The 27676-nt window shown below is 31.5% G+C and overlaps 1 protein-coding gene across 2 annotated transcripts; it reads right to left on the reverse strand.

The window, feature by feature from the left end:
* Positions 1–666: 666 nt before the first annotated feature.
* On the reverse strand, positions 667–27676 carry LOC141527570 (glutamate receptor ionotropic, kainate 2). 2 transcript variants are annotated; one of them, XM_074243139.1, is made up of 15 exons: positions 27449–27676; positions 21777–21870; positions 9886–10038; positions 9506–9696; positions 8487–8807; positions 8293–8388; positions 7250–7429; positions 6792–6992; positions 6499–6714; positions 6208–6431; positions 5776–5913; positions 2126–2324; positions 1617–1848; positions 1266–1522; positions 667–1198 (listed from the first exon to the last, which is right to left on the reverse strand). In XM_074243139.1, the coding sequence occupies exons 2-15, from the start codon at positions 21850–21852 to the stop codon at positions 938–940; spliced, it is 2745 nt and encodes a 914-aa protein (XP_074099240.1). In that variant the 5' UTR covers positions 21853–21870; positions 27449–27676; the 3' UTR covers positions 667–937. The 2 variants fall into 2 exon arrangements, with proteins under 2 accessions (XP_074099240.1, XP_074099239.1); XM_074243138.1 differs by having other exon boundaries at positions 6777–6992.

Raw genomic sequence — 27676 nt, forward strand, 5'->3', positions numbered from 1 at the left:
CACGGATAGAAAGACAAGGAACGCCTGTGAGACAAAATACAAAAGACAACTAACGCTGAAAGACTTACCAGACATGGTAGATGTTACCGATTGTACCTGCCCTGTTATGTTTGAGGAAAGGACCATCAAAGGAAATAGAAAAGCCAAACAGTAAATCTTAAATCTAAACGAATTATTCGCACCACTAAACCCCTGCGGATATCGCGGAAACTAACTTTTTAGTTAAAATTTATAATTTAAGGTCGTCCTCGTCCTTTCAGTCCGATATATATTTCTTTTACTCTTAAACTTCATCTTGGATTTTTTATTTTCATTCTCCTTATTCTCGGTGTACTGTGTAATGACGTTAGTTACGCACTTCTTACTTCTGTTCTGTCTTGGGTGTTATTCGCTCACCCTGAATCATTCGAAATTTATACAGCTCTACTATGAAATTAAATATTGAAAAACATTTCGGAGAAAATTTTGAAATCTCGGTAGTTGGTAGTCGATTCAATATAGAATACTTTAAATTTATCTCATGGTTTATTATACTATAATGAAGGTACGATTGGGTAACTTATTTTGTAACTTTGTTAGAAAATTTAATTTGCTTTTCTTCCGTAGATAATTGTTATAATTTTTTTTAATGTATTCAACTGAGTTAGAAATAAAAAACAAAATTGATATTTTTCATTTTTATATTTGGGTAGAAAAATTTTTAATTTACAAGTTCTAATTTCAAAAATTTTATACAGTAGAATCTTGATAGTGTAACTTGAACAAATTATTTGAGAATTTTCCTCCAATAAGATGCAAAAAAAAATTCATGAACCAAATTGAATTATTTTGGACTAACAAAAATTTTTTTTCCAAAAATTACAAATAAAAGTTTTTGTTCAAAATTTTTCAATAGAATTTTAGAATAAATATTAAGATTCTTGCAAGATATTCCACTTCAAAGATTGTGTTTATTATTGCTCTTGCTGGCAGGAGTGCTGTCTTTTCTGCTGTTCAGTTCGACTTTATCCAAAATATCGAGTCTTAAGAACGACCTGGCAGTCGAAACTCTGGTAGATCTATTTTTTTCGGAAGAGCTTCCGCTTGATTGGCTTCTGCTGCCTCTACTTGTGCTCTGAGATATTCTAACCGGCTTAGTATCTTGCGATATATTTATCGCAAATTTCAGTTCGGCTATTAGAGCTTCCTTCGGCGTTATCTGCGATCAAACATTGCATACATTGAGTATAAATAAAAAAAAAAAATAAGTCTTAATTTAAGCTCACCTTCTCTTCAACAGCAACCTTCCGTACATTCCACAAGAACTCAAATATGCCACAAATGAGTGACATGCTAACGCCAGCGATAAGTACCAAAAAAATACCACCTACGTGGGCAATTGTCAATTCACCACCGCTATCTGGCTCACTTTTCGAACAATTTTTACTGCCTCTCTCCCACCACTTTGTTTTCAAGGCTCTCAAAGTCCCTTTTTCCTGGAGCTGGAGAATCGCTAAGCTCAATTTAGTTCGGTACGGCGAATCTGCAGTTGCGTAGTTGGAAACAAATTTTCAATTAAAATTTCCATATGATTTACATACATTAGATGCGGACTAATCAAGTAAACGGGAACTTACTTGGCGGCAGAGCTATTCCGTATCCTTTGTTGTCCAATAGAGAACCAACTTGCATTAAATTACAATCTCTCAGAACGTTGTACTCAATAGCTGTGGATTCCATTAAAAATGCATACAGATACTTTCCCTTGAGCACACGATCTACTCCCTCGTCATTGCTTCCCACAAATACACTCGGTTTCGCGTCCATCATTGTTTCCCACATTTTTTGGTATGTTGTCACATTAGATCCCTATATCAATATTTTTTTTTGTTTGTAATATTGTCTCAGAGTAAATTTACAAGTTTTTTATCAATATTTTCTCAAAGAATACGTTCGGATTTCAATTTAAGACACAAATATGAATATTAAATTTTTTTTAAGATTAAAATTTTAATTTTTTATTCAATTTTTGACATTAAAAAATTTTTTTTTAAAATTGGAGTGCAATTAATAATTGTCTAATTTTTTAAAGTTAAATTCTTTGATCAGAATTCCCAAACAAATAAATTAAAAAAAAAAAAATTACACTGAAGAACGCAGCAGTAGATCCTTTTCCCTGAGATCCATATTTAACTTTAGATTGTGCAGCAAGTTCCTCGACATTATTTATAGTGTTGCCCATTTTAACGGCCGTCAAAAAAGCCGCCAGATTCGCCGTGTATGACGATACCATAATTAAAACGAAGAACCACCATAAACCAGCGATCGCGCGTATTGATCCGGCTCTTAAATACATTTAAATAAATTACAATTAATTGAATCGAATGACATTAAATAAATAAATTAATTAACAATGCCAGAACATAAACACAGTCTCTCTTTTCTCTTCTTTCATTTGGATTAAACAAAAAAATAAAATAAAAAATAATTAAATAGTGTTAATATATATGGGTTATTATAAAGATAAATATGTATAAAAAGTTGGATGGAATGTCTTTGGTCTCACCGCGTGCAAAAAATTTTTTCCACCTTGCGTACATATATATATATTAGGGTGGGTCAAAAAAATCGAATAATTTATTTTTGACTTTATACTCTGAAAAATAGGTTCGTAGACACCTAAAAAGAATTCTCTCCAAGTATAAGCTCTTAATTATAACGGGAAGGTCCTCCGCTTTGCGGGTTTCTATTTTTTTCGAATAATCAGATAAAAAAATTTATATCTCGCTTCCAACTGCTTGGAAAAATATTCCGTGGCATAGATTTTGTGAGAAATTGAATGCTTTACAAAAAGGTCTCTTATGACTTTTTCAAAAACTTAACCGATTAAAAGATATTCATAGTTGAAGTTTGGCTATTTTAAGGAAAATATTCGTTTTTATTATGAATTTTATAAGTCGATGAAAAAAATTATTTCGGATTGCGGAACTCATGATTTTGTAGGAAATTTACTGCTCTACAAAAATGGTCTCTTATAATTTTTGATTAAGTGAAGCCGTTACGAGATATTCATCGTCAAACATTAACGAATATCAATATTTCCAGTTTTTGATCAATAATTCGATAAATTTTAATTTAAACTATGAGTTTCAGGAAAATTTACATAAATTTGAGTTTCGATCGATAAAGAAATGTTATAATAAGTTAGATAAAGAATTATTGGAATTATCATTGATTTTCCTTGGAGAAATGCCTCAAGAAAAGATTTCTTTCAAACGTCCTGGTGCTGTTCATCATGCTAGATGGATGGCTAAGGCCATTTATAGTTTGAAAATGTATCTATTCAGAGATGAATTCAAACTCTCTCAGAAAGAATTGCATGGTCTTCGTCATTTCTGTATTTTTATAGTCACATTGTATTTAAAAGCTTGGTTTTCATCAACTTCTGCAACAACTGCTGCTTATCATGACTTGCAGTTTATGAAAAATTTATTGGAGTACAAACATATCAATCCTTTGATTTCTTCAGCTACGTGTGAAAAAATGATTTCGCACTTATGGTATTTGAGCGATGAACTTGCCATTTTATCACTGTTTGACGATGGCGTTCCATTAAAGTAAAAAAGTATTGTTGAAGCTGTTAATACTCGTGAAGGTACAGATTCTAAAGCTAAAAGATTTGTAATTGCTAAAAAAGATTTGAATTCATTGGCGCAGAGAACTCTGAGTGACTTTGTGTCTAAAAAGTCATTAAATCTTTTCAAAATCTTCGATCTACCGTATGACTTTCTTGATGTCGATGTTGAATTATGGCCTACTAATGAGAGTTATCTCGAAAATAAAGAATACTTTCAACAACTAAAAGTTCTCAATGATCAATGAGCTCGCTCTGCTGAATCATTGACAACTTTTAGTTGTTGAAAGTATTCTTTATTTTCGAGATAACTCTCATTAGTAGGCCATAATTCAACATCGACATCAAGAAAGTCATACGGTAGATCGAAGATTTTGAAAAGATTTAATGACTTTTAGACACAAAGTCACTCAGAGTTCTCTGCGCCAATGAATTCAAATCTTTTTAGCAATTACAAATCTTTTAGCTTTAGAATCTGTACCTTCACGAGTATTAACAGCTTCAACAATACTTTTTTTTACTTCTAATGGAACGCCATCGTCAAACAGTGATAAAATGGCAAGTTCATCGCTCAAATACCATAAGTGCGAAATCATTTTTTCACACGTAGCTGAAGAAATCAAAGGATTGATATGTTTGTACTCCAATAAATTTTTCATAAACTGCAAGTCATGATAAGCAGCAGTTGTTGCAGAAGTTGATGAAAACCAAGCTTTTAAATACAATGTGACTATAAAAATACAGAAATGACGAAGACCATGCAATTCTTTCTGAGAGAGTTTGAATTCATCTCTGAATAGATACATTTTCAAACTATAAATGGCCTTAGCCATCCATCTAGCATGATGAACAGCACCAGGACGTTTGAAAGAAATCTTTTCTTGAGGCATTTCTCCAAGGAAAATCAATGATAATTCCAATAATTCTTTATCTAACTTATTATAACATTTCTTTATCGATCGAAACTCAAATTTATGTAAATTTTCCTGAAACTCATAGTTTAAATTAAAATTTATCGAATTATTGATCAAAAACTGGAAATATTGATATTCGTTAATGTTTGACGATGAATATCTCGTAACGGCTTCACTTAATCAAAAATTATAAGAGACCATTTTTGTAGAGCAGTAAATTTCCTACAAAATCATGAGTTCCGCAATCCGAAATAATTTTTTTCATCGACTTATAAAATTCATAAAAAAACGAATATTTTCCTTAAAATAGCCAAACTTCAACTATGAATATCTTTTAATCGGTTAAGTTTTTGAAAAAGTCATAAGAGACCTTTTTGTAAAGCATTCAATTTCTCACAAAATCTATGCCACGGAATATTTTTCCAAGCAGTTGAAGCGAGATATAAATTTTTTTATCTGATTATTCGAAAAATAGAAACCCGCAAAGCGGAGGACCTTCCCGTTATAATTAAGAGCTTATACTTGGAGAGAATTCTTTTTAGGTGTCTACGAACCTATTTTTCAGAGTATAAAGTCAAAAATAAATTATTCGATTTTTTTGACCCACCCTATATATATATATATATATATATATATATATATATATATATATATATATATATATATGTATATTAATATATGTAAATAAGCTAATTGGCAAAAAAGGGTAAAGGTTGTATGCAAACGACCACGGAGGTTTGTTTTTTAGCGATTGTGTGTTGTGTGCCCGTAAGTTACGATTAACGACAATATAAACACCCGACATGTCACATGTGTGTACGTGTAAGAAGGGTAGCGGGGTGGACCGCGAGCGTGCTATATAAGAAACTTAGGGTCTTAAAAATATACATATATTATATCTGGCAAACACGCGTTAAGCCTTCACTGTCGTAGTCAACAGTAAAGAGCATATATGAGTATGAGTATATATAAAGTAGTAGGTATAAAAGAATGGAAGTAAAGAGTTAGCGCCCGTGCCGAGGCGTTAACAAGTGGCGAGCCGCCGTCTCAAATATGTACGGTAAACACTACACTATATACTGCCTCGTTATAGCCTAATTGCCTTTTTAAAATAAATAAACCCCGGTGTTTATTTTTTCACCCAAACCTGCCCTGAAATTAATAATAATAATTTTCCCTTGGATTAATTATCAAGATAGCTTTTCATTTTTGTCTTAAATTCAAGATTTGAGTCATTTAATGGCTTACGTTGGAGCTATATCAGAACCCTGCTGCATAAGCGCTCCGACGGTGGTCCATAAACTGTTTTTCAAACTGAAAGAATTTTCTAGCTCCTCAGGCTCTGATACGCAGGGGTGCGGGTTCATCCACTCATTTGGTGCCATTCTGTATGTAACAAAAATGAAAATGTTATTTCATTATTTTTTATTCTTGGAGTTTTTTTTTTTTTTGTTTATAAGAATATCCTTGTCTTGATCTTTAAATTTTCTGTCCAGCCTTGATCTCGATCTCGAAAATTAATCAATTCATTATACTGTTTTGTATTGTCCTATCAAGATCTCGTTTTGGTTTTGAATAAATCCAAGTTTTTTTTTTAGAATTAAATAAAAATAGTAAATACTTTGATTGTAATTGGAGCCCTACTTCTCTTACTATAAAAAGTATTTATTATATTGGTACCTGGCTTGGATGAAAAACATAACAGACACAGCAAGATAAGCTGTTACCACATAAATCCAAACATCCGTTGAAAAAGGGGAGAGAAATGCAAAAAGTTCCGGTTTTTTATCTTCAGGTTTCAGGTACAATATACTGATACCGAGATTCATGAATGGCATTGTAAAGTCAACGACACTTTCACGGGCTTTTGTTATTGTAAAATCGCAAACAGCCAAATCTGCTTCCTGGATTAAAATTTTCAGTAAATATGAGTATAAAATATTTGAATAATTAAAAATAATCAAAACTAACTCGATTCAGCAGTTGTCCAATCATGCCGTTCCACTGTTTGGTGTTTGGATCTTGAACGCCAAACTGTTTGTCAGGTACAAATTGAAAAGTGAATTTGAACTTCAAAATTTCGGCCATTTCCGTAATTAAATCGACAGCGTATCCTTCGTATTTCTCACCTTCGATCATCACTCCTTTCGACGCCATATCATCAACTTTCATTATCCATGGGGGTCCCTGCATTTTAATTAATAATATATTGAACATAAAAAAAAATCTGAAAGAAATAAATTAATTACCAATTTTGTGGTTACTTTGAAGTTTCTTTTTTCAATTTCCAAGTCAGTTAATTTCTCCCGATCTTCATCCGATCTCATGAGTATGAATTCACCATCTACCCAATCTGCCGAGTGATCTATTATGTCAATTCGAAAATTGTAAAACGAAATTTCAAATATTCGTCCTCCGTTTTCATCGAACTGCATCAGACCTGTAGTGAGTCCTTCAGATGATAACTAAAACCAATTTATTATTAATTATCTATTATCATTAATCCTAATTGAATTGAAAAAAGAATAATTCATGTGACCTGAAAGACAAACAGAGCTATCTCGGCGTTAAGATTATTCACTAGTCTAAGAAAACTACAGTATTGATCCGATCTTAACCGAGCGTCCACCGTTGACGCTCGTCGGCAAGGCAGTTCTCACAATTAAATTATGAAAAGGGAATTAGATAATATGAAGATGAAAGATAAAAATTAAATGAATACCTCGTGCATTAACGCTGTCAAATTATAACCCGCTTCATAAACCACTTCAGGATCGTCACAGGAAAGCGCTTCTGGGTAGATAATCAGCGGAAAATGCTCGTTGATCTTCAGACGCGCCTGAAGTACCTCTAATGCATGATTGAAGAGGAGAACGGCGTCAAAGAGAACTGCGCTCTCTACCTAAATTACATATTTATTTATGGTTGTTAATTTTTAATTCTTATACATGCCTAATTCATGATATTAACAGAAGATATAACGATTGAATTCTGTATAATTTAATTTTATTCCTTAATTATAACGCAAATATTTTTTTATGTGTTTCAGATTATCAATTTATAACTCTGATGTGAAGAACGTCGAAGAAAATTTATTTCGAACGTTGGAATAATTTTCAATCTTCTGTTTTTGACGGATCAAGATTAATCAGAACGAGTGAGTCTTGTGTTTTATTTTGTTATTATTCATTTTTATTTATTACATAACAATAATGAAAAAAAATTGCAATTTGATAGGAAAAAACTTCCACATTGATGTTCGATTGCTAATTCGTAAAAAATTTTGCTTATTAATTTTTAAATTCTTATTTATAGCCTGATAAAAATATATATGGCCATATATGAAATTTTTTCTCGGAAAGTTGATAAAAAATAAATGAATTAATAATTTATTCATTGATCAATTTATAAATTAATAATTTATCGGTAAATTAATGATAAAATTAATAATGTTTGGTCCAATTGAGATAACGGAGAGTTGTTACGTAAAGGGAATAAGTGATAATGGTTAAAGATGATTGTCTATGTACATGTGGGAGTAGCGCTCGAACTATCATGTAAGCAAGCAATTAAGTTATTACGTCCTTGGGTGTACTCAAGGGCTTAGTCATCACCTTATAATATAATAGGATAATTGTGTGCAATAACTAATAAATTTAGATGCTGCGCATGCAAAGTAGGTTTTACTGTCAACCAAAACTGTCTTTGAGCTAAGTAAGCGACTAAAACAAATTCAATAACTGAGAATTAAAAAGTTTTAATTACCGTTGAAACATACGTGTCGTTTTTAATCATTTGCATTATGGTGACATTTGCTTCCGATTTATTGAGCCACGTTTTCATACTTTCTCCTGGTACGTGCTGAAGAATTTAATAATACACACGTTTAACAATGCTTTGATGTAATTATGTACTTCATAATTCAGTAATTATTATAATTATGGTATTAAAATAATTACCAGCGCGGTGAAGAAATAATTGTAGTAGTCGCCGAGTAATTTAACTTCATGCATTTGCTTAACGATCGTTTCTAGATTCTCCGGCTCCGCATCGATAATTACATTAAAGTCCGACGATTTAGCGACTTCTTTTAGCAGCGGTCGATAGTTTGGTTCTTTTGAGTGCTTCACGTAAGTTGGCTTCAATTGGCGGACTGTCACTGGCGCGTCTTTGGGTCCATGCTGCCATAAAATTTTTTGCAAACGAGATAGTGCGTCGTCTTTTTCGTATAAAATCGTGAATTGTCGCCAGGCCATCGACTCCATCATTTTTGTAAATACCTGGAAAATTTCTTGGATAATAAAATCATTGTTTTATTGCTTTAAATTGCGTACAGTACAACCTCGACGTAAAAACTTTTTTTTTTTTTTTTGATTGAAAAAATTATAAATTAACATTTTTTTATAATTCTATTGCAAGGTAGATTGCCAATATATAACAATCAAAAATAAATTTATCAATTAATTTTAAAGCTTTTAATGTCGACAAAAATTTTCTGCCGACTAAAAATCATAAATAAAAACGGCGATTTCTATTATTTTTTTCATACGTTTCAAATAAAAATTAATTTTTAAAAATATTTTATACTGAATTTTAAATCCCGTAAAAACAATGCTAATACGCCATAAAAGCTAAAAGGTATCCTAATCTAAATTAAAATCTAGAAAACAAACTTCATCGCTTTTAAAAAAAAGAAAAACACTTCACCCATTACACGGGTCGATAAAAAGTTTCAATTTCATTCCCTACGCGAATTTTCTTCGTCATAAAATAGACTCTTGCAGTTTTCCATTGTGTAGCTATCTAATGAAGTTCAAACGCATCGATGTGTGTAAATGATCAATTTCAAAAAGTTGAGAGTAAAAAGACTTTACTTACACTAGATTTCATACTACACAATTTTATATCGAGGTTGTACGGATACATGATAAAAAGTATAGTAAAGTTTATGATAAATTGAAAATGAATAGCACATTACATCGGAAATTTTGTCGCTGTCGGGATAAGCGCGAACGGTGCTGTGAGCAGCTTTAATATCGTCCATACGCCGGAATGAATACTCAATATGAGGAATTTGAAATTTGGATGCGATGCTCGAGACAATATTACGTGTATGAGGATTACCAGGGCCGAATATCGCAGCAACACCTTCCGCTACAAGGCTGCAAGCTATAAAAGTGTCATTTCACAGTAGCGCATGTAATACATAAATTCATAAATTCACAAATTCATAGGTGGATGTTTATATACATAGATATATCCAATAAAAAAGTTGTTTAAACTAGTACAGAGTCAGAGTATAGAGCAAAAATTGGTTTAAACGTATCACTATTTATGAGAGTTTGTGCTATACTGAACCTTCGAGCGATGTCTTGAAGCTGTCGGTGCTTGAGTTTACCCATTTTGTCCTCAGTTCAAGCTCAAAACTCCGCACACCCTTTTTATTTACAATCTTGAGTGCTTCTTGTATAGCATTTAGATTCGCTTCCTCACCGTCGTGGAAAATAGCTCCTGTTACACCAAATTATAAATATTTAATTATTATTATTATTGTTATTATAGTTAAATGCAATACACCAATCATATTTTCTCTCTTAATTATTTAGAGGGTATTATTCACATTCATATTCATCCGTAAATTAAAGTGAAGAGCACTTCAATATTTTAATTTCAAATTAAATATTGTAGCTCGTTGTATTAATTGGAATTTAATACGCAAAAGCTTATATTCAAAAATAATTAACGCTTTCAAGCGTTGAATTTGTTAATTTATAACCGTATTTATTCAATATTAAATTACCTTCTCCTCGGCATAATTATTGATAATTAAATCTGGTACTTTGAATATTTTAATACATTCCGTTTTATTCAATTTTAATTATTATTTTTATTTTAATGTTTCCGAGAACAAAAAGTATTTATTAATTATTAGTGTCTGCTTGACCTATCTGATAATTTTTTCCGCTAATTATTGATGCAAATTTAACTAAATATCACAAAAATATTTTTAATTAAACATCAAATAAAAATAAATTTTATTAAAACTTTTTTTAAAAATTAAACATCTTCCATAAAAGTACTGTACGCAAAAAGTGTAAACCGTACTTGGTAATAATCTTGCTCAAAATAACAGAAGTAAATGACAAAAAACAGCAGCGTCGCTAAAAGCATATTACTCGCGGTTTGATGCCCGCGTCAGTTTCCCAGAGTACATCGTTTGTGTGAATGTCGTACCAAAGCGAAGTCGCTAAACTCCAGGACTAAATAGAGAGAAGATGAGAGAGAAAGGGAGCTTAGTCTTGGATCTTATTCCGAGTTTGCATCATATTCGAAGTAGTCTTCTATGTAGTAAATAGTACATATCTACTGCCTAGTACATCGTACACTTGGATCCATCAGTTGTCTGTGTAATGTAGTCTGCCTTGACAATGAGCCGCGTGTGTGCAGACTCTACAGCAGAGTAATCCGAAAGCCCACACCCTCTTACTTTCATTCCGACTGTGTATATTCCACCCACATGTACACACACACACATATATATATATACGTAAATCTAAATGTACACCCACGTAAGTAAAACCAACAAACAGAGCAACTCAGCGGTAGTGCACATGAAATGGTGAATTCTGGTCTATCTTGAAGCGATACAATTGAGATTTTGGTGTGCTAGCGAGTAGTACATCCATATGTGAGTGGCTACATCCAAGTGATACTACAAGTCCTATGAAGTACAGTCTGCAGTTGGTAGTTTGTAGTCAGTAGTCGGTATCTGTAGTCCATGGGGAACAAAGTTGTGAGCGATTTGTCTATGTTAAGCCAAGCAATTTCCGTAGCATGGACGATTAAGATTACATTGGTCTCGGTTAGTGTTTATCCTTTAGTAAAGGCACTACTCAGGAACAGAAATGGAAACAGAGCTAGAGGTAACTAAACGCGTGGGTGATGATTGCACGTGTGTTATGCAGGCGCATTGTCAGCGTGTGTAATTCTAGGTCTGTATTACGGATTGGGGTTTTGAGCCTGCACCATACCAGTTAGAGTGGAGAGTACGATTACATATATATGTATATGGATATAGAGAGCAAGGTCCTGGAGTGATCAACGTGCTCACGATCTGTGAATCAGGGTGATGCTCTACTCTCAGTGCATTTCGAAATCCTCTGGTTAATCGGATTCCTGTGTGGTGGATGGTGGTGGACGGCCCTGCACAGTCGAATGTCAATCGTCGGATTTATCGTCCGAGGAAATTTAAACCGCGATGGGTGTATCATGATGATAATTATAATCTTTGTTAAAAATTCGAAATGAAAAATTCACAGTGGAATTTATAATGCGTGCTGGGTTGTGAGTTATGCGAGGATTGGATTTAAGATTGCAGTAGATTGTTTGTCACTGAGAAACAGCGATGAAATACAATCGCGGATTTGGAGTGAAGAATAAGAAAGTGCTGTTCAACTGGATAAATATTCCTAATATTGACTGCTTAGTTGGAGTGAGTGAACTTGAGATGGAATAAATAAAAGCTTTGTTTTGTGACTTGAGATAAGCGAGGATATTTTTTTTTGTTTTTTGAAAAGTTAATTTAGATTTTAGTAGTTGATTTTATGTTAAACCAATTTAATTTGCATTCTCTACAATTATTTTTTTAGAAATTTTGGATTTATAAAGTTACATCTTCGTGTGCTCATAATTTAGATATCAAGTTGACAAAAAATATGGAATCAAATAAATATTTAAAAACTCTGAAAGTTTACAACATAACTTGAGTTTAACTTTAGCTGTTGGATTGTAGGAAAGAGGACTTGAAGCTTTGACCACCGAAACGCGTAAATTCCCAGGACATTGACCACTTGAATACCCATTCTTTACGTTTAACTTTATTATACCAAAAAATAAAATTCTATACAAGTTAGCTCGGAAATACCGAGGCAAAGTATAAGTTTGAAGTCTATCCGTGGTTAGAAATCAGAGTCCAGGGTGTAGTGGGTGAGTCTCCATTATACTGCATGGCCGTTTCTCCATTTTCCAGGTCAAGAGGTTCTTACTCGCTCATTTTCGCCCCTTTACTTAGCTCGGTACTCTCTATGAGCCCAGCCATACTCAACACGACTACTCGCTTCTGAGCTTCACAGAAAAGACTATATCCTACTGCAGACTACTATTAGACTAGACTACTGGGTTGGGTTTAAAACTATATTCTGGTCCGCATCTCCCGTAATCCTCTTTATTCGATCCTCTCTCTACTCGAGCCCAGGACTTGCGCATTTATTCTTATAATATTCATTCATATTTTTATGTCTTCAAGTCTGAGAAAGTTTTATCAATCGGAGGAAAGTCTTAATCCCCTATCCATAAAAAAATCTCAACCCGCTCAAATATCCGCTCAACTAGAGACTCGGTAATAAGCGAAGAAGCCCACTAGCTAAGCGACTCCGGCTGAGAAATGAATAAAAGTAGAGTAACATTGGATGGAAGGAGAAAAAAAATATAATAAAATAAAATAGAGCTGAACTAAGAACGGTTAATTTTTCACTACTTATTTTATAAAATAAAAGTAAAACCTGTTGATTACAGAGATGTTAACCACCGTTAAACGCTTAGCCTTATTTGAGGTGGACAACCATTAGCATTGGCATCTTAAATCCCGGAAAACTCTCTCCACATTTTAATCTTAGTTTAGTTTCACTTTGAAGTTATCGGTGTTATGTGCTGTGACAGTGCATCGATCTTATCTTGGTACTTTTCTTTTAGCACGTCACCAACTAAAACTTTTCTGGTCTCTTCGCATCACCGGTGACTGGCTACTCCTATCCTTGCTGTTTCTCAGATAGATAAGACGCTCGACGGGTTATCCATACAGATGGACGACAACCCTGATAAATCGATTATCAATTGACCGTGTGGCAGCGTATAAAAAATGAAAACGAGCTTGTCGATTTATTATACTTTGATTTTATTATTTAAACTGGTTTTATTTATTTGTAAATGGCGAGTAATATCAGTTCGGATTGTGATTTATTGATTTTATACTTGATATTTTGGATTAAAGATTTAAACTGGAAGGAAAAATTTGTCAAGAATTTATTTTTATAAAGTAGAAAAAGAAAGAAATGATGTTTTCTATAAAGAAAACTCTCTTTGACACTTACAAATTCTTTAAATATTCTTTTCCTAATTTTCAATGGAATTCCTCAAATTAATTTACTCGCATTTAATAAAATATTTGCTAAATTGACGTTAAATTTGTAATCAATTCACAAACCAGCCACATTAAATAAATATTCGTCAAACCTTTGAAGAACGCTGCTGGAATTAACAACCATTAATGAATAATTCTTGTCTCAAAAAATGATAACAAACATCTCGAAAAATTGGGTGCTAAACTTCGTCAAACATTTATCCCAAGAATCCCACAGCAAAGGCAAAAGCAAACAAGAAACTCCATCCATCAATAGAATAATTGTTAATAAGGATCACATTCTATCAGGTTGGTTTGCCAAGTAAAGCAAAGTGGAATACCAAATTAGATGGCGTATGCCGTGTGTAGTATAGTATATTAGCCGGTATCCTTGACACATCTCAAGGGAGAGATGTTAGCCAATTTGCCTGTTTCTCTTGAGTAAATTCTCCACACTATCATGCACATTGTCTCTTGGAAACTGCATCCTTACCTAGACCTACAACCACCTCCCTACCTACTTGAATATGTATTTATGCGCGTATTCATATAATATATAAACAAGCATTAATTAACACTAAATATTTCAAAATAACAGTTTCGTTTTCTGATAAGAGTATACTCGGAATTCATTTCTGGGATTACATTTGACTACTCCTCAAGAGCTTCGGTAATTATTTGAATGGCTCTAGATCAAAGACAGCGTCTTTCTGATCCAACTCTAATTTCGTGATGGTGATAGCCAATTTCTAAAATAGCCCAAGCTGCAAATGAAGCATGTAATCTTGCTGCCGTACTTATCATCTGCTGATTAAAAATTAAAGTACCATCACATTTGATCCTTATCAGAATTTCCAATCCGCGGAGCTTTCCATCAAGAGATTAGCAATGATCTGGCCAGCGGCAAATTGAAACTCTTTTTAATTTTTTATAGTGCTTTTAAAAGGTGAATTATGATTTAGGTATGAAGCAAATGCAAGTGCTGGACATATAGAATACAGAAGTAACAATTGTTATTGATTGTACAGTACCGAGTAACGTGTGTATGTCTGTATGTGGTTGGAAGGCTCCAGAGTGGTGATGCGAGTGCTCGGGAAGCTTTTTCCGGGTTTTGGACACAGTCATGTCAAACATTTTAGTCATCTGTGTAGAGCGTAGCACACAATACCACGCACTCGTTCTACCGTTGATAAATACAAACACAGATATGAGATATGAGTGTCTCCGCATATGTGTGCTGGTCTATTGCAATCGTTAACCGTCCTGTCACAGCACGGCCGCTGTGGTTTGTCATAGTTTCGCTGTTTGTATAATACTGAATTATGTTCCATTGGCTTTTAGCTATTGAAATACTGGTGCCTATCATCCTCATCCTCGTGATTATGATTATGATTATTTGCTTGCTACGGCGCTTGATACCACCCAGACCCGGACCCGGCCCGGCTTTGCTCTCTACGTCTGAAACTAATCCTTGATCCTGTACCGTGCATTGTTGTGTAACTAACTGAGCAAGGGCTTTATGCCGTCTATCTATCCTACATAAATATACACTGCTATGATGTACATTCAACTCAATCACTGTGATATAATAACCACAAACAATAACTTTTAATAGAAATAATAGTGACAGTAATAATAATAATAATAATAATAATAATAATAATAATAATAATTATTATTATTATTATTGCTATTTCCTCGTTTCTATGATACATTAACATACAAGCGATTTATAGTTCATTGCATAATGTACAGTGGTTATTACCTAAAAAAATTACCTTTTACTTAAAAAATTTTTTTTACATGATTCAATTTAAAAAAAAAATTTTCTTGTCTCAAAATATTCGTTCTTAAATCTAATTAATCTTTTATTGATTTGATACAAGAAAAAATCGGGGATTAATTTTTTATCTGAATTTTTTAAAATAAAAATCAAAATTATAGGTTTGTAATCTGTTTCTATATTGAGTTAAAAATCTATATGTTTACCATACAAATTATTCTCGTTCCGGAATAGGGTAAAAATAGATGGTGGGAAAAAAAATATCGTGTATTATTCTCATGTTTTTTTTCTTTCTCTTTTTGCACGTGCCAAGAAACGTCTAGCGTTATTTATTGTTACAGAGTGTTATCAGACAAACGAGTCCTTGAGTTAACTGACGAGTTAAAAATGAAAAAGCTTAACATATCTTCCGTTGTTGTTTGTTTTTTATACTTTAAATAAACTATAAATATTTAAACGAATTTTCTTTTTCCAAATAAATTTTAAATCAATAATTTTTTAACCGATTCTCGAGTTTTTTATTCAGGGAAAATTTTTTGTATTTAGTCAAAATTAATTTTTAGTATTTTTTTTTTAACAATCCTATAAATTTATCGGCAGACTTTGGGCACTAGAGATTTTAGTTTATATCGCCGCAGGTATCCCGGTAGAGTAAATTTGGGCTTGAGAGTGCAATTATTGTTATTATCTAGGAAAAAAGTATAAAAAGTACCAGAACAAAATGTCATTATTTAAAATTTAGTTTAAAGTTTTATCTTGCGAAAAAAACATGATAGAAACATGAAACTGTGTGAGAAATAATGAAAACTCTCGTAACTCTTTACGTGACCTCTCGTACAAGCGATAACGAGTCACTCGGGAAATTGTCGAGTCACGAGGACACACGCTGCCGTTATATTTTTTCACGTATACATAAATTATTTTATAAAATGATGACAGTGGGTGTATGCGAGTGTATTTATACGAACATACTTATATTGACGGCGAAAGGGAAGGAGGAAGGAAATAAGGGCATTATCGATAAAATAAAACTCCGTATCGCTAAATAAGATTACATTCTGTATATTTAATACTCAATTATAATTTTAAATAGACCTTTTATCAACATTATTATTATTTTATTTTTATTATTACCGCACCATAATTTTCTCGGTGATAAATCCGGGCATTTATTGTCCCGAAATTGATATTAATAGAGGAGATAACGGGTGTGCGCTCAAAAGAGGCATTTCATTTCTTGTTATGTTCCGCAGAGAAAATATAAATTCTTGGCGCGTCGATCTACTTCTTGTTGTACTATAAAATAAGAATAGAAGAAGTAAACCCTATATACTATTACTATTATATATATGGTTGGGATGTTACATCAACGTGTCGCCCAGGCAACGATAACTCCTGTTTTCTCTTACCCGCACGTCTTTCCAGATAACACTGAATCTGTCTCGTCTCTTCTCTTGTCTGTTATTGCCAAGATTCGATCGTACTTGCTGAGATACAACTCACCCTTTATTTAATGATCGAGACTCCAGTAGCTCGATTAGTTACATTTACTGTCCTTTATTTTTCCTTTAAACTGAAATCTGTTCTCGTAAAAAAAAAAAAACTAAATGGTTTTTATTTTTTAATTTTTTATGCAAACTTTTTTCTTCTTAAATTAATTTTTTTTTCAATGTATAAATTTATGACGAAATATTTAATTTTTTAACATGAAATCAGAAAAAAAAATTTTTTTCAAGTTTATTATTGTGACAGAATATTTATAAATTCCAATAGACAAGAATTGAACTGAAAGAGATTAAATTTTTGACCCAGAGAGTTCAGTGATTCTTCGAATATTTCCGATGTTGAATGCTATTTAAGAAATGTGAAAAACCGACGGAACGCCGTTAGTTTTTTGAATAGAATAGCTGATGAATTTAATTTTGACCTTTCCAACATTCTGCAGAAAAAAAAACTAATGAATACTACCTATGGTTTTTGAAAATAAAAAACATTCGATTTTTAGCTCGGTATTGTCTCAGTCTAAAAAAAATCTGTGTAACAAAAAAAAAAATAAAACTATATACAATGAATGAAGTGACTGCCGGTGCTTGCTATAAATAAATAAAATTTTAATAACACGGTAGATTTTAAAATTTAAATTGCAAATATGTTGGTAATTAAATAGAGTTTCTTTTGTATTTTAAAATAATTATCTTTTTTATACAAGAAAATTTGCATAATACTGTTAATAAAAAGAACTGAGAGGACGGATAGGATCGATTGAAATATCGACGGCTTTAATCCGTGACTGGGAAAAAAATAAAAAAAATTGTTCTTTGTTTTCTAGTTTCAATTAAATAATTAAAATTGAAAATCTAATTATTTTTAATTAAAATTTAACTTGCGTTGTGAGTCTTAATTAATTAGGGTAATATCGGATTTGTGTTCTTAATTATTAATTTAGTTGCCGAGAAGGTTAAATACTCCTATAAATATTAAGTTGACTAAATATTAGTAAAGTGCAGAAGGAGGGAGAATTTAAAGCTGAGAAAGTTTTCATTTTAAAATAGAGTAACCATCCATAAAGTTGCATTACGCGTTGGACAAAAGAGTCTTTTGTAAAGTTTTATAATAATAATGTGTTGGTAAGACGTGGCCACGTGCATAACGGGAAATAAAGTGGAGATGAAAAAAAACTCTGTTAGAAAAGAATAAAAGTACAATAAAAAAAAATATATATATATATATATATATATATATATATATATATATATATATATATATATATATATATATATATATAAAGAAGAAAGAAGTACATATAAAAATGTGATTCGTTTTGCAGAAGACAAAACGGGGTTAAGAAAAATACCAAGTGCAAGTTTGTATGTACTCGTAACGAGTTTTCAGTTGTAATGTTTCTGTAATGCTGATTCTTTTAAAAAATTAACCTCAAAGGCTCGCTTTATGAAATATATTGTTTCAGGTTGATAATTTATCTGTAGGTAAGATAAATAGAATTGCTGAACAAATAAGTTTTAAATGAGATGAAAAATTTTAAGTTTATAAGAACAAGAATGATAATTCCAAATGAAGATAATTAAAGAGAAAAGAATAATGCGAAAAATTTAGTATTATAATGTGGATTTACGGGTTTCAATTAGCTGCGGTAATTTTTCTTAATGAGATTTTGAGTTAATTAGATTGAAAAAAAAATTATTTGATTCAACAAAAATTTTTTTATAGAATTTAAATTTGAATCGGTTGAAAAATTTTACCAATTCAACAAAAAACTTAACTTTTTCCAAACAAAATTTCTCCGTATATCATAATAAATATTAATGGATTTAAATTAACTGCTGTTATTTCTTGAACTAGATTTTGAATGAATTATTAGAATAAGCTTGAACATTGTATCGCTTTAATTCCTGTTTAAGCTTTAAGTTCTTCGTTTTCCGGAGTAACATTAAATATCTTAAATTAAACTTTTAGATGTTAATTATTTACGAGGATTTTAGCAACGTTCTAAGAAGATTTACCTTATTTTTAAATTTTTACCTTTAAAAAATTAATCTCTCTTAAATAATTAGCCTCGGAAAACGTGATGTTATCCAACACTTACATTGAATTGGATAATTTATAATTATCGAATCAATAAAAGTTACTTAACTAAGATTTAAAAAAGTAAAAACTAAAGCGCAAAAGTTCCTCCGATATTAATGATGAGAATAATAAAATGAATGTTGCAGTAATTATTAAAGACTCATAGCAGTGATTAAGTTTGATTTTCAAGCTTGACATCATTTCTCATTAAGAGACTTCCGTAATATTGACGTTAGAGAAATTGGTCCGTTACGATAATTATTGTATCGGCTCTCAAGGATTGGATGGTTGCGTTATTAGTTTCCCGGTCGACAGTTGCCCTCCCCTAGTTTACAACAACGGAAGCTCACCACGACGTCAATACAAGAACAAGAGCTAGCACATACCACCCCTTAGCCACCAGTCACGATCAGCGATAACAACAACAACAACAGTATTAATAAAATTGACAGTAACGACCGAAAGTAAACTAAACTTTTAAATAAGTTATTTAAATAACTAGTAACGAGTAGTATTTATCCGAGGGCTTTCTTACGGCTGTGGTGGATTAATTAAACTTATAATAACTATTATCTGTCCCGGCAAAGCAACTAGCTACCAGCTACTGGCATGGAGTCAAGTTTTGTCGCGTTGCATCGTTAAGCTCTCGAGTTGTCTGGAATTTTAATAGCGAACCGACAACAAAGTTACGAACAAACGAATATAGAGCGACCTATCTCTCTATCCGTCTCTTTATTCATTCATTCGAGAAGGCATCATACCCCCGAGAATTATAATGCCAGAGGGCGTCGAAACCATCTGTATATATATGCTGTGCTCACTCACTCACTATAGATCATAATTTAACCAATTGATCACTCTCATTACCGTCACAAAGCCCCTACACTTTTTTCCTCTCTTTTTGTTATTATTTTTTTCATTCCAATTCGCCTTTGGCATTGAATTATCCACTGAATGGATTCTCTGTTCCCAAATAAAATTCTCCTGTGCCAATTACCGAAAAATACAACGAGCTTCGCTTTGAAGTTCAACCGTTTTATTACTCTGGGCTTCCAATCCCACGGCTGTTGATCATTTTTCAAGGGTGCGAGCCGAGGTTTACATAGTTTAAATCAGTAAGAGGTAAACTGAAGGAAAATTCGTATTTTTTTTAACATTGAAAAAAAAAATTACTTTGTTTCAAGAAAAAAAAACTAAAATAAATTATTTTAAAGAATTTGATCGTCTGAAATCAAGCAGAAAAATTTTTAAATCAAGTAAAATTGACTTAAAATTTTTTAGTATCTTAGAAAATACTTGGAAAACTTTTTTTCAAGCTTCTATTTATCCTCAAAGGCGGTTACATACTTTTTTTTTTTCACAAAAAAAGGTTTACTTAAACTAAAAAAAAATTTTAGAAATTTCTAAGTTCTTTTAGAGCTCAAAGAAATTTTACTTTATCAAAGAGAATTTTCATTTTTTCTTTTAATTAAGTATCAAGTATTTTCTTGCGTTAAGAAAATTAGTTCTCCAACGAAGAATTTTTTTGTTCTGCGCATAGAAATACATGCCCAGCACTTTGAAGGATGAATGGAAGATCCACCTTAAAATTAACAAACTCTTGAAGATTCTATTAAAAAAACTTCAGTAAACTTATGTTGAACCTCCAACAAGTATTTCGTATGGAAAAAAAGTTTTAAAAGATGTTCCACAATATTTACTGTATGCGAAGACCAGAATGGTTGGGAAAAATTTATATTTATAAATGCTGAATGGCTGTTATATGCATACTTCGAATAATGTTTTTGTATCCAAGTATAAAAAGATATGTATGAGCAATACACCGTTTTTCTGTTCGCTCTAAAAGAATTCACTTTATATTATAATACAATGAAGTTATTAGAAATATGTATTTAATATCTTCTGTAATGTTTTTTATGCCTTCGAATATTTTGTTTAAATCAGGATATTAAAAATAAGTTCCTTACGAGACTACAATTGTTTCAAGCATTCACAATATTTTTTTTTCAATATCTAAAAATTTATAATTTTAATTTTAATTTTTTGTTGAGATGATAAAGAAAAAAAATTAAAAGTGTCCATAAAAAAAATGAATGAATGATATTAAATTTAATTAGTCTTTCGAAATTGAGTAGTTTCATAGTCCCGTTGGACTTTAGACATTACCTTTTGTATTTACTAGCTCCTGGTACCTCTTTTATGATCTTATTATATCTATTTTAGTGATTGCGCGTTAAAATGAAGTTTAGATCTGCCCTATTATTGCTGGTTTATATGCTTTTTAGTTAATTTAACGATTTCCGAGAAAGTGTTCCCGTATGTCCTTCATTTTTTATGTCAGAGAAAATTAAATAAAAAAAATAGAAGCTCTTGTCAAAACAGTAAATTTTTATATTTTAAATAATTAATTAATTTAATAATTAAAAATTAAAATTGACAGATTAAAATTTTAATATTCTAATGTAAAGTAATAGCCGTCTTTATTGTAGTATTTATTAACCAAAGAATTATTCAAAAATTAATCCAAGTCGGAGATCTCTGTCTTTATCCGCGTTTATAAGAAATATTAAAAAAGTTTAAAATTCCAGCGCAGTGGGAAATTATAACTTAGTAAGGTAATTTAAATTGATGAGTATGAACTTTTTATTTATAAAAGGTCAAAAAATGTTACCACGGTTATAAAAATTTGATGACTTGACTTACCAATTTTAATTGGAGTCGTATCTGTGTGGGCGATCGATGCAAGCGCCATAAAAATGAGTCCGATAGCGCAGCCCATAATTGACGTGCTCTGAGTCTGCAATAAAGAAATTAAATAAAAATAAAAAATTTATTATATATGTCAAATTTAACAGAAGCACTCAGCATTTTTAATAATTTTTTATATTTTATATCGCTGAAATTTTTTAATACATTTTTATCATCTCTCCGATTTTATTTTTTAGTAACAATTGTAATAACACGTCAATTCAACTAGTGATTAATAAATTCAATTAGCAAACAGCTTTTTAAGCTATAAATTTTTATTTTTTTACGTTCGATGCACCACGGAGTGATTTTTATTAACGCTTTGATACTTAATTTTCTCGCAACAATCCTAGCCAATTAAAGTGAACTAAATTTCGTTGATCGGATCGATTTTTTTTTTTTTTCAATTATCACTACACATATTTTGGTTCTAACAAGTTAATAAATGTTCGCTCAAGTGTTAATTCATCAACGATCAATTTTACCTCTGGTAAATATCCGTTCACGTTTTTTGTTTCATGCTTTTGAGCTCTCGTTTGTTCAGCTGCGTGCAAAAAATATTTATGATCAGAATGACTCTTCCGGGATAAAAATGGGTTAGAAAAAAAGCGGAAAAGTTCTGCGCAGAGCCTAGGGGTCAAATAAAAAAATACTTCGTATTAAATAAAAACTATAGCGTACACGTTATTATTGTATAGTTTTTGTATGGATTTCAACGGAATTAAAAATTATTTTTTTCTCCTTAAAAATATTTATTGACTCGCAAAATAATTAATAAATTATTTCTCAACAAATAAATAATTAAATAACTCTATTATAAATTTATAAACTCTTTTATCAGAGAGCTCAAATATTCTTCAAAACATTTTTCGTCCAAATTAATCCACTTAATCAATTTTATGTTTTTTAAACATCAAAAAAGACTGTGGAAATGAATTTTTATAGTCCGCATACACTACTAGAGTAGGGAGCATTATAGACGTTGAGCTATTCAGGTTCGAGGACTCATACAATGGCATCGGTGACACAGTGGATGTTTTGTTGACAATATGATAGGCGATTTGTGTGCATTCCACTTGTCTGCCACGAATACAACTTGCCTGTCTCACTTGTTGCGGATTATCTGGTGTACATGACTTCTCTACGCCTTTGTGCGCGTTTCAATGTTTCGTGATAGTGATAGTATACACCATTATCCGTGTACACATGCTCCTGTGCGCCTACGTGTCTGTACCAGCTCACGCAAAGCAGCAACCATATACGCTGCAGAGCAGGTACAGCTATAGGACTCCATCAGTAAACAGCGAACAGAATGCAATTGGAGAAAGTGAGTGAACTGAGATGGTGAGTGCTCACAATGAGAAGCTTGACAAAAGGTGCAACAGAAAGGAATCTAACACCAAGATAAAGCGCTCTGTCTTCATTTAAATTCACCTGGGATTTGTCCTTCGCTTACACATCTATATTTATACCTTAGTTTTCCGGCGAGTTAATTGTACCGGGATAAAGCTCCGTTAAAAAGTCTTTGGCGAAGAACCACCCCCAGAAATGGAGAAGAACCATGCCCAGAAAAAGTAGAGCTAGAAGGTAGAAGTTTTATTTAATTTGTTTAAAAATTAATGCAATAAAATATTAAGTTAAATAAATAAAAAGAAATGGACATAAAGAAAGAGGGACAAGTTTAATTTCACAGCTCTTATTCCAGGTTTCGCTATTGAAATTCTTGCCCGTGTGAGTCGTCCTTTCAAAAAGATAGTCTTGAATGAATCTCGCGATTCAACGGCACCCTTGCGTATACACAGTCTCTTTTACTCTTCTAGGGGGTTTATTTTCTCTTACTCTTACTCTGGGTGTCGTCGAGCTTTATACTGTATGTAATGTACGCGTGTAGTGGATAGGAGGAGTTTTTACTTTACTTTTTAGATTTTCACCAGCCAACGAAAACTTGAATGTCTCAGCTAAGTTTTCTTTAGCTGCTGGTAGCTTCTCATCCTATTTTTTGTTATTCTTTTTCTTTTCTCATTTTCCTTATTCTTCATCATCTTCTATATCTTAGGGGCTTATATATACACACTGCACACTGCAGACTGAGCTCTACTAACGATCACCCTACTAAATTCCCACGAGAGCCTTCACTGTGTGAGTACACGTCTTTTATACCCAAAGCTGCTGAAGAAAAATTCAATACTAATTTTTACATGTATATTTATATTTTTTATTTATGTTTGTTGATTTTTTTTACTTGGTCTAAAAATTTACCTTCACATTTACAGTCATGAATTGCCAGGCTCGGTTCAGCTTTACAAATTATTTTTTTACCTCATTATAAAGATTTGTGAGTGTAAATATTGTTTGCTCTTTTGAGATTTTGATTTTTTTTTAACAGAGAGTCAATAAGCTAAAATGTGAATAAATAATAATAGTATTTTTTTTTAAATTATGGTCATTATTATAGTGATAAGACACTATATCTCCAAAAGTATTGAAGATAGCCCTATAGAATAAAAACATTTTTGGTAGGAAATTTTGTAAGCTACAATTTTTGATTCTTACAATTTTTTCCAAAAATCAATATTTCAGGAGTTATGACCATTTTTAGAGTGGCTAGATAATATTTTGAAATGTAATTAAACAATTATTTTTAAAATAATAATAAATTAATTTACAATAAAGGCTTAAAAGTTAAAGAAGCTCTTAACCTTAATATAAATTCTCATCAGACAAAGACAGTGAATCTTTTCTCATCTTGTTGGAAAATATATTTTTTTTACGTATTTAATGTTTTTATAAGATGATAACAATGATAATAAATGAAGCTTTGAGACGAAAGCAGGGTATTATTTATCGAAGAGCCCATAAGCAGGGAGAAAAGGCCAGCTGGCTCCGTCAGTCGAGAAATGGAAGCAGTCGCCAACCTCCTTTAAAATCTGTGTCAACTGTCGTTAGAAACTGAGAAAAGCATCACCAGCCTGAAGCAATGATACGTATTTATAATTATAATCATAATAATTTTTCATAGATTTTTCCGTGTATAAAAAAAATTAAAACAAATTTTTAATTTTAAGGGAAAAAAATTTCATAACTCAAAATAATTATCCAACTACTTGTAAGTTATTTCTTACAAATTATTCAAGTTGTAACAAAAAATTCAAAATATTCTAGTGCAAAACCTACTACTCCAATTTACTTATAAATAATTACTCGGATTGTTTCTTCCATTTTAATTCTGCGGTGGTCCTACTCCCAGCAGCGTGTAAAAAACAACGTGTTTGTACTATTACTGCAGTTAGCTCGCAGTAAGTGGAAAGTCAAATTTTGAACATGCCCTTGGGTAATTCACATTGCTAAACACACTGCTTTCGTAAAGTATCCATACAAATACAAATTCAAATTCAAATATACATAGTCGGACTCACACTCATGCATACATGCAACAAAACTAGCAGCAGCAGCGGTAAGAGAGCTTTATGCTTGAGCGTTGAATGTGCGAGCTTAATGTTCCCCAATTACACCAGCGGCAACCTGGAGCTTAAAATATTGCGACACCCAAGTTACAATTAGTGCGCTTTTACGGTAGTGTGAGAACCACCAAGTTCTTCCAGCACTTTATCTAGTTATTCATATTGGTCAGACTCTCGGAGTTTATAAATTTCCGCTCCTCGTGCTGTACTGTTTGCCTCTTACTGCTTCGGTTCGTTTTTGGTCTTCACTATTTCTCTGTTCCGGAACAGAGCCACTCATTCATCTCCGAACACATTAATAACTCACTAGTTAATTCACTAGCTCATGTTTTCAAGCTAAATTTAAATTCTCTAAGTCCGCGTTCAAAAACACCGCTTCGATGATTTTCTTCATTATTTAAACCTCAATCATTTCAGTACGCAGAGAAAAAAATGGTAATATTTATTCATTTTGTTACATATGTTAATGATAAAATTAACTTGTACTCGGGAAAATTTTTCAGTTAAAAAATGCAAATTAATATTATGAAAATTGGAATGAAAAAAATTTTTAATGTATTTTTAAAAATGATTTAAATGACGTTGAATTTTTTATGAAGTAATTTACCAAAAACTGTTTATTTAATTTAATTTACTTTGATTTAGTTATAAAGAGCTTATTATTGTTTCAAGCTATAATTGCTTTTATGAAAATATATAATTTGCTAAAAAGCAAATTGTAAATATTTTATGAAAATACAAACTAACATTTTGATTAAATAATTTTATGATTTATTATTATTTTTTTTAATGTGTTCATTAATTGATTTAATTTATATACATGATAAATTATTCATGTACCTATGTAATAGCTCAGTAATCAAATTGAAAACATATAGAACTTTATGAATTAAATTACGCAAGTCGAAATTGAAAATTAGGGAAATTACTCTTTAGAGTCTCTCGTCACTGAAAAATTCTCGATAGCATCTCATAAAACTATTCTCTTCTCTCCGTGATAGTGACTAAAATCCTAACTCATACTTCAGCCCTCAAAGTTATGTACCTCAAAGCTTTTCGATAAAAGATTGAAAACGTGATGCGATAGTGATACAGTACTTTGTAAAAAAGCAACCTAAAACATAATATAATTGGCCTTTTGATCGTTGACATTTCGAGAGGTACCTTGTGAACAACTGCGTACACAACTTGATATTATATTATATATTATATATTTCTTGCAAACATGCTATTGTGTACACACATCAGTCAGTGTGTACACGGTTATATTTTTTAATTAAATTACTCGAGTTTTTTTTTTGTTGTAACTCATGTTTGCGCACTTCAATAAAATAAAATTATATTTCCGCGGGAAATTCTTTTTTTAGAGAATTACTAATTTTAGGTCGAGAAAAAAAACAATAAGAAAAAAAACTTTAGAAGTCATTTTATTAATTAATTTACAACTAATGGATTACTTTGTTGAGTATAAGCCTGTTAATTAATATAGTTTTTTATGTAATACTCAGAGAATTTTTGAATTTGTATTGAAATTTGGTGAGATTGTGTTTGGGTTAATTAATGAATTTTTTTAATTAAAAATAAGCTAAATATTTACTGATGAATTTTATTTTTATCTTGTTAGAAAACTTACTACACTGATGAAAAAATTAATTTGATTAAAGAGAAAAATTTTCTCAGTTCAAAAATTTTCAACAAAAACATTTGAGTTTTTTGTGATCTGCACAAAAATGTGTCAGTTGAAACGTGTATGTTGTATCGGTTTATTTACACAGTGTATTTTTAACACTAATGCGTATCCAATCAACCCAAAAATGTAAATTTAACTCACACTTAATTCAAACTTTACAATCCAAAAGAATAAAAATTTTCCCCACATGTCAATTGAATTGAGTCAAAAAATTTTATCAAGTAACTACAAAACGTTCCGGCACTTATTTCGCCAAAAATTCACAAAAAAAAAAACCGTTTCAATCACTTAATAATAAATTGATGAAAGCACGAGTAGATAAATATTTGATCTCTATAAATTCGGAACTTAAAAAAGTAATTGAAAGAGTAAATAATAAAGAAAAAAAAAAGAATGAATGGAATGTTGATATTTTATAGTTCACCGGAATTAATAGTGGATAAAGTGGAGCTGAATAAATAATAAATGTAACTCACGTATTGTAAGAGCACGACTTTGACCCTGTAGTCAACAAAGTTAAGTTGATACCGAGTGGTTGTTGTTTAAGTTAACTTTTATTGTTTCTCTTTTATTATTCCAGCAACTTTATTTAGACTGGCTCTTTATTTTACTTTTATGCATTATACATAGATACAGAAAATAAAAAGTAAGTAAAGCGGAGAAAAAAAAGAGGAAAGACGACCCGAGCACTGGCTCCCGGCTCT

The sequence above is a fragment of the Cotesia typhae genome, unplaced genomic scaffold, assembly GCF_013202065.1.
Source record: "Cotesia typhae breed Kobodo isofemale line unplaced genomic scaffold, CoteBio_Ctyphae contig_4, whole genome shotgun sequence".
Lineage (NCBI taxonomy): Eukaryota > Metazoa > Arthropoda > Insecta > Hymenoptera > Braconidae > Cotesia > Cotesia typhae.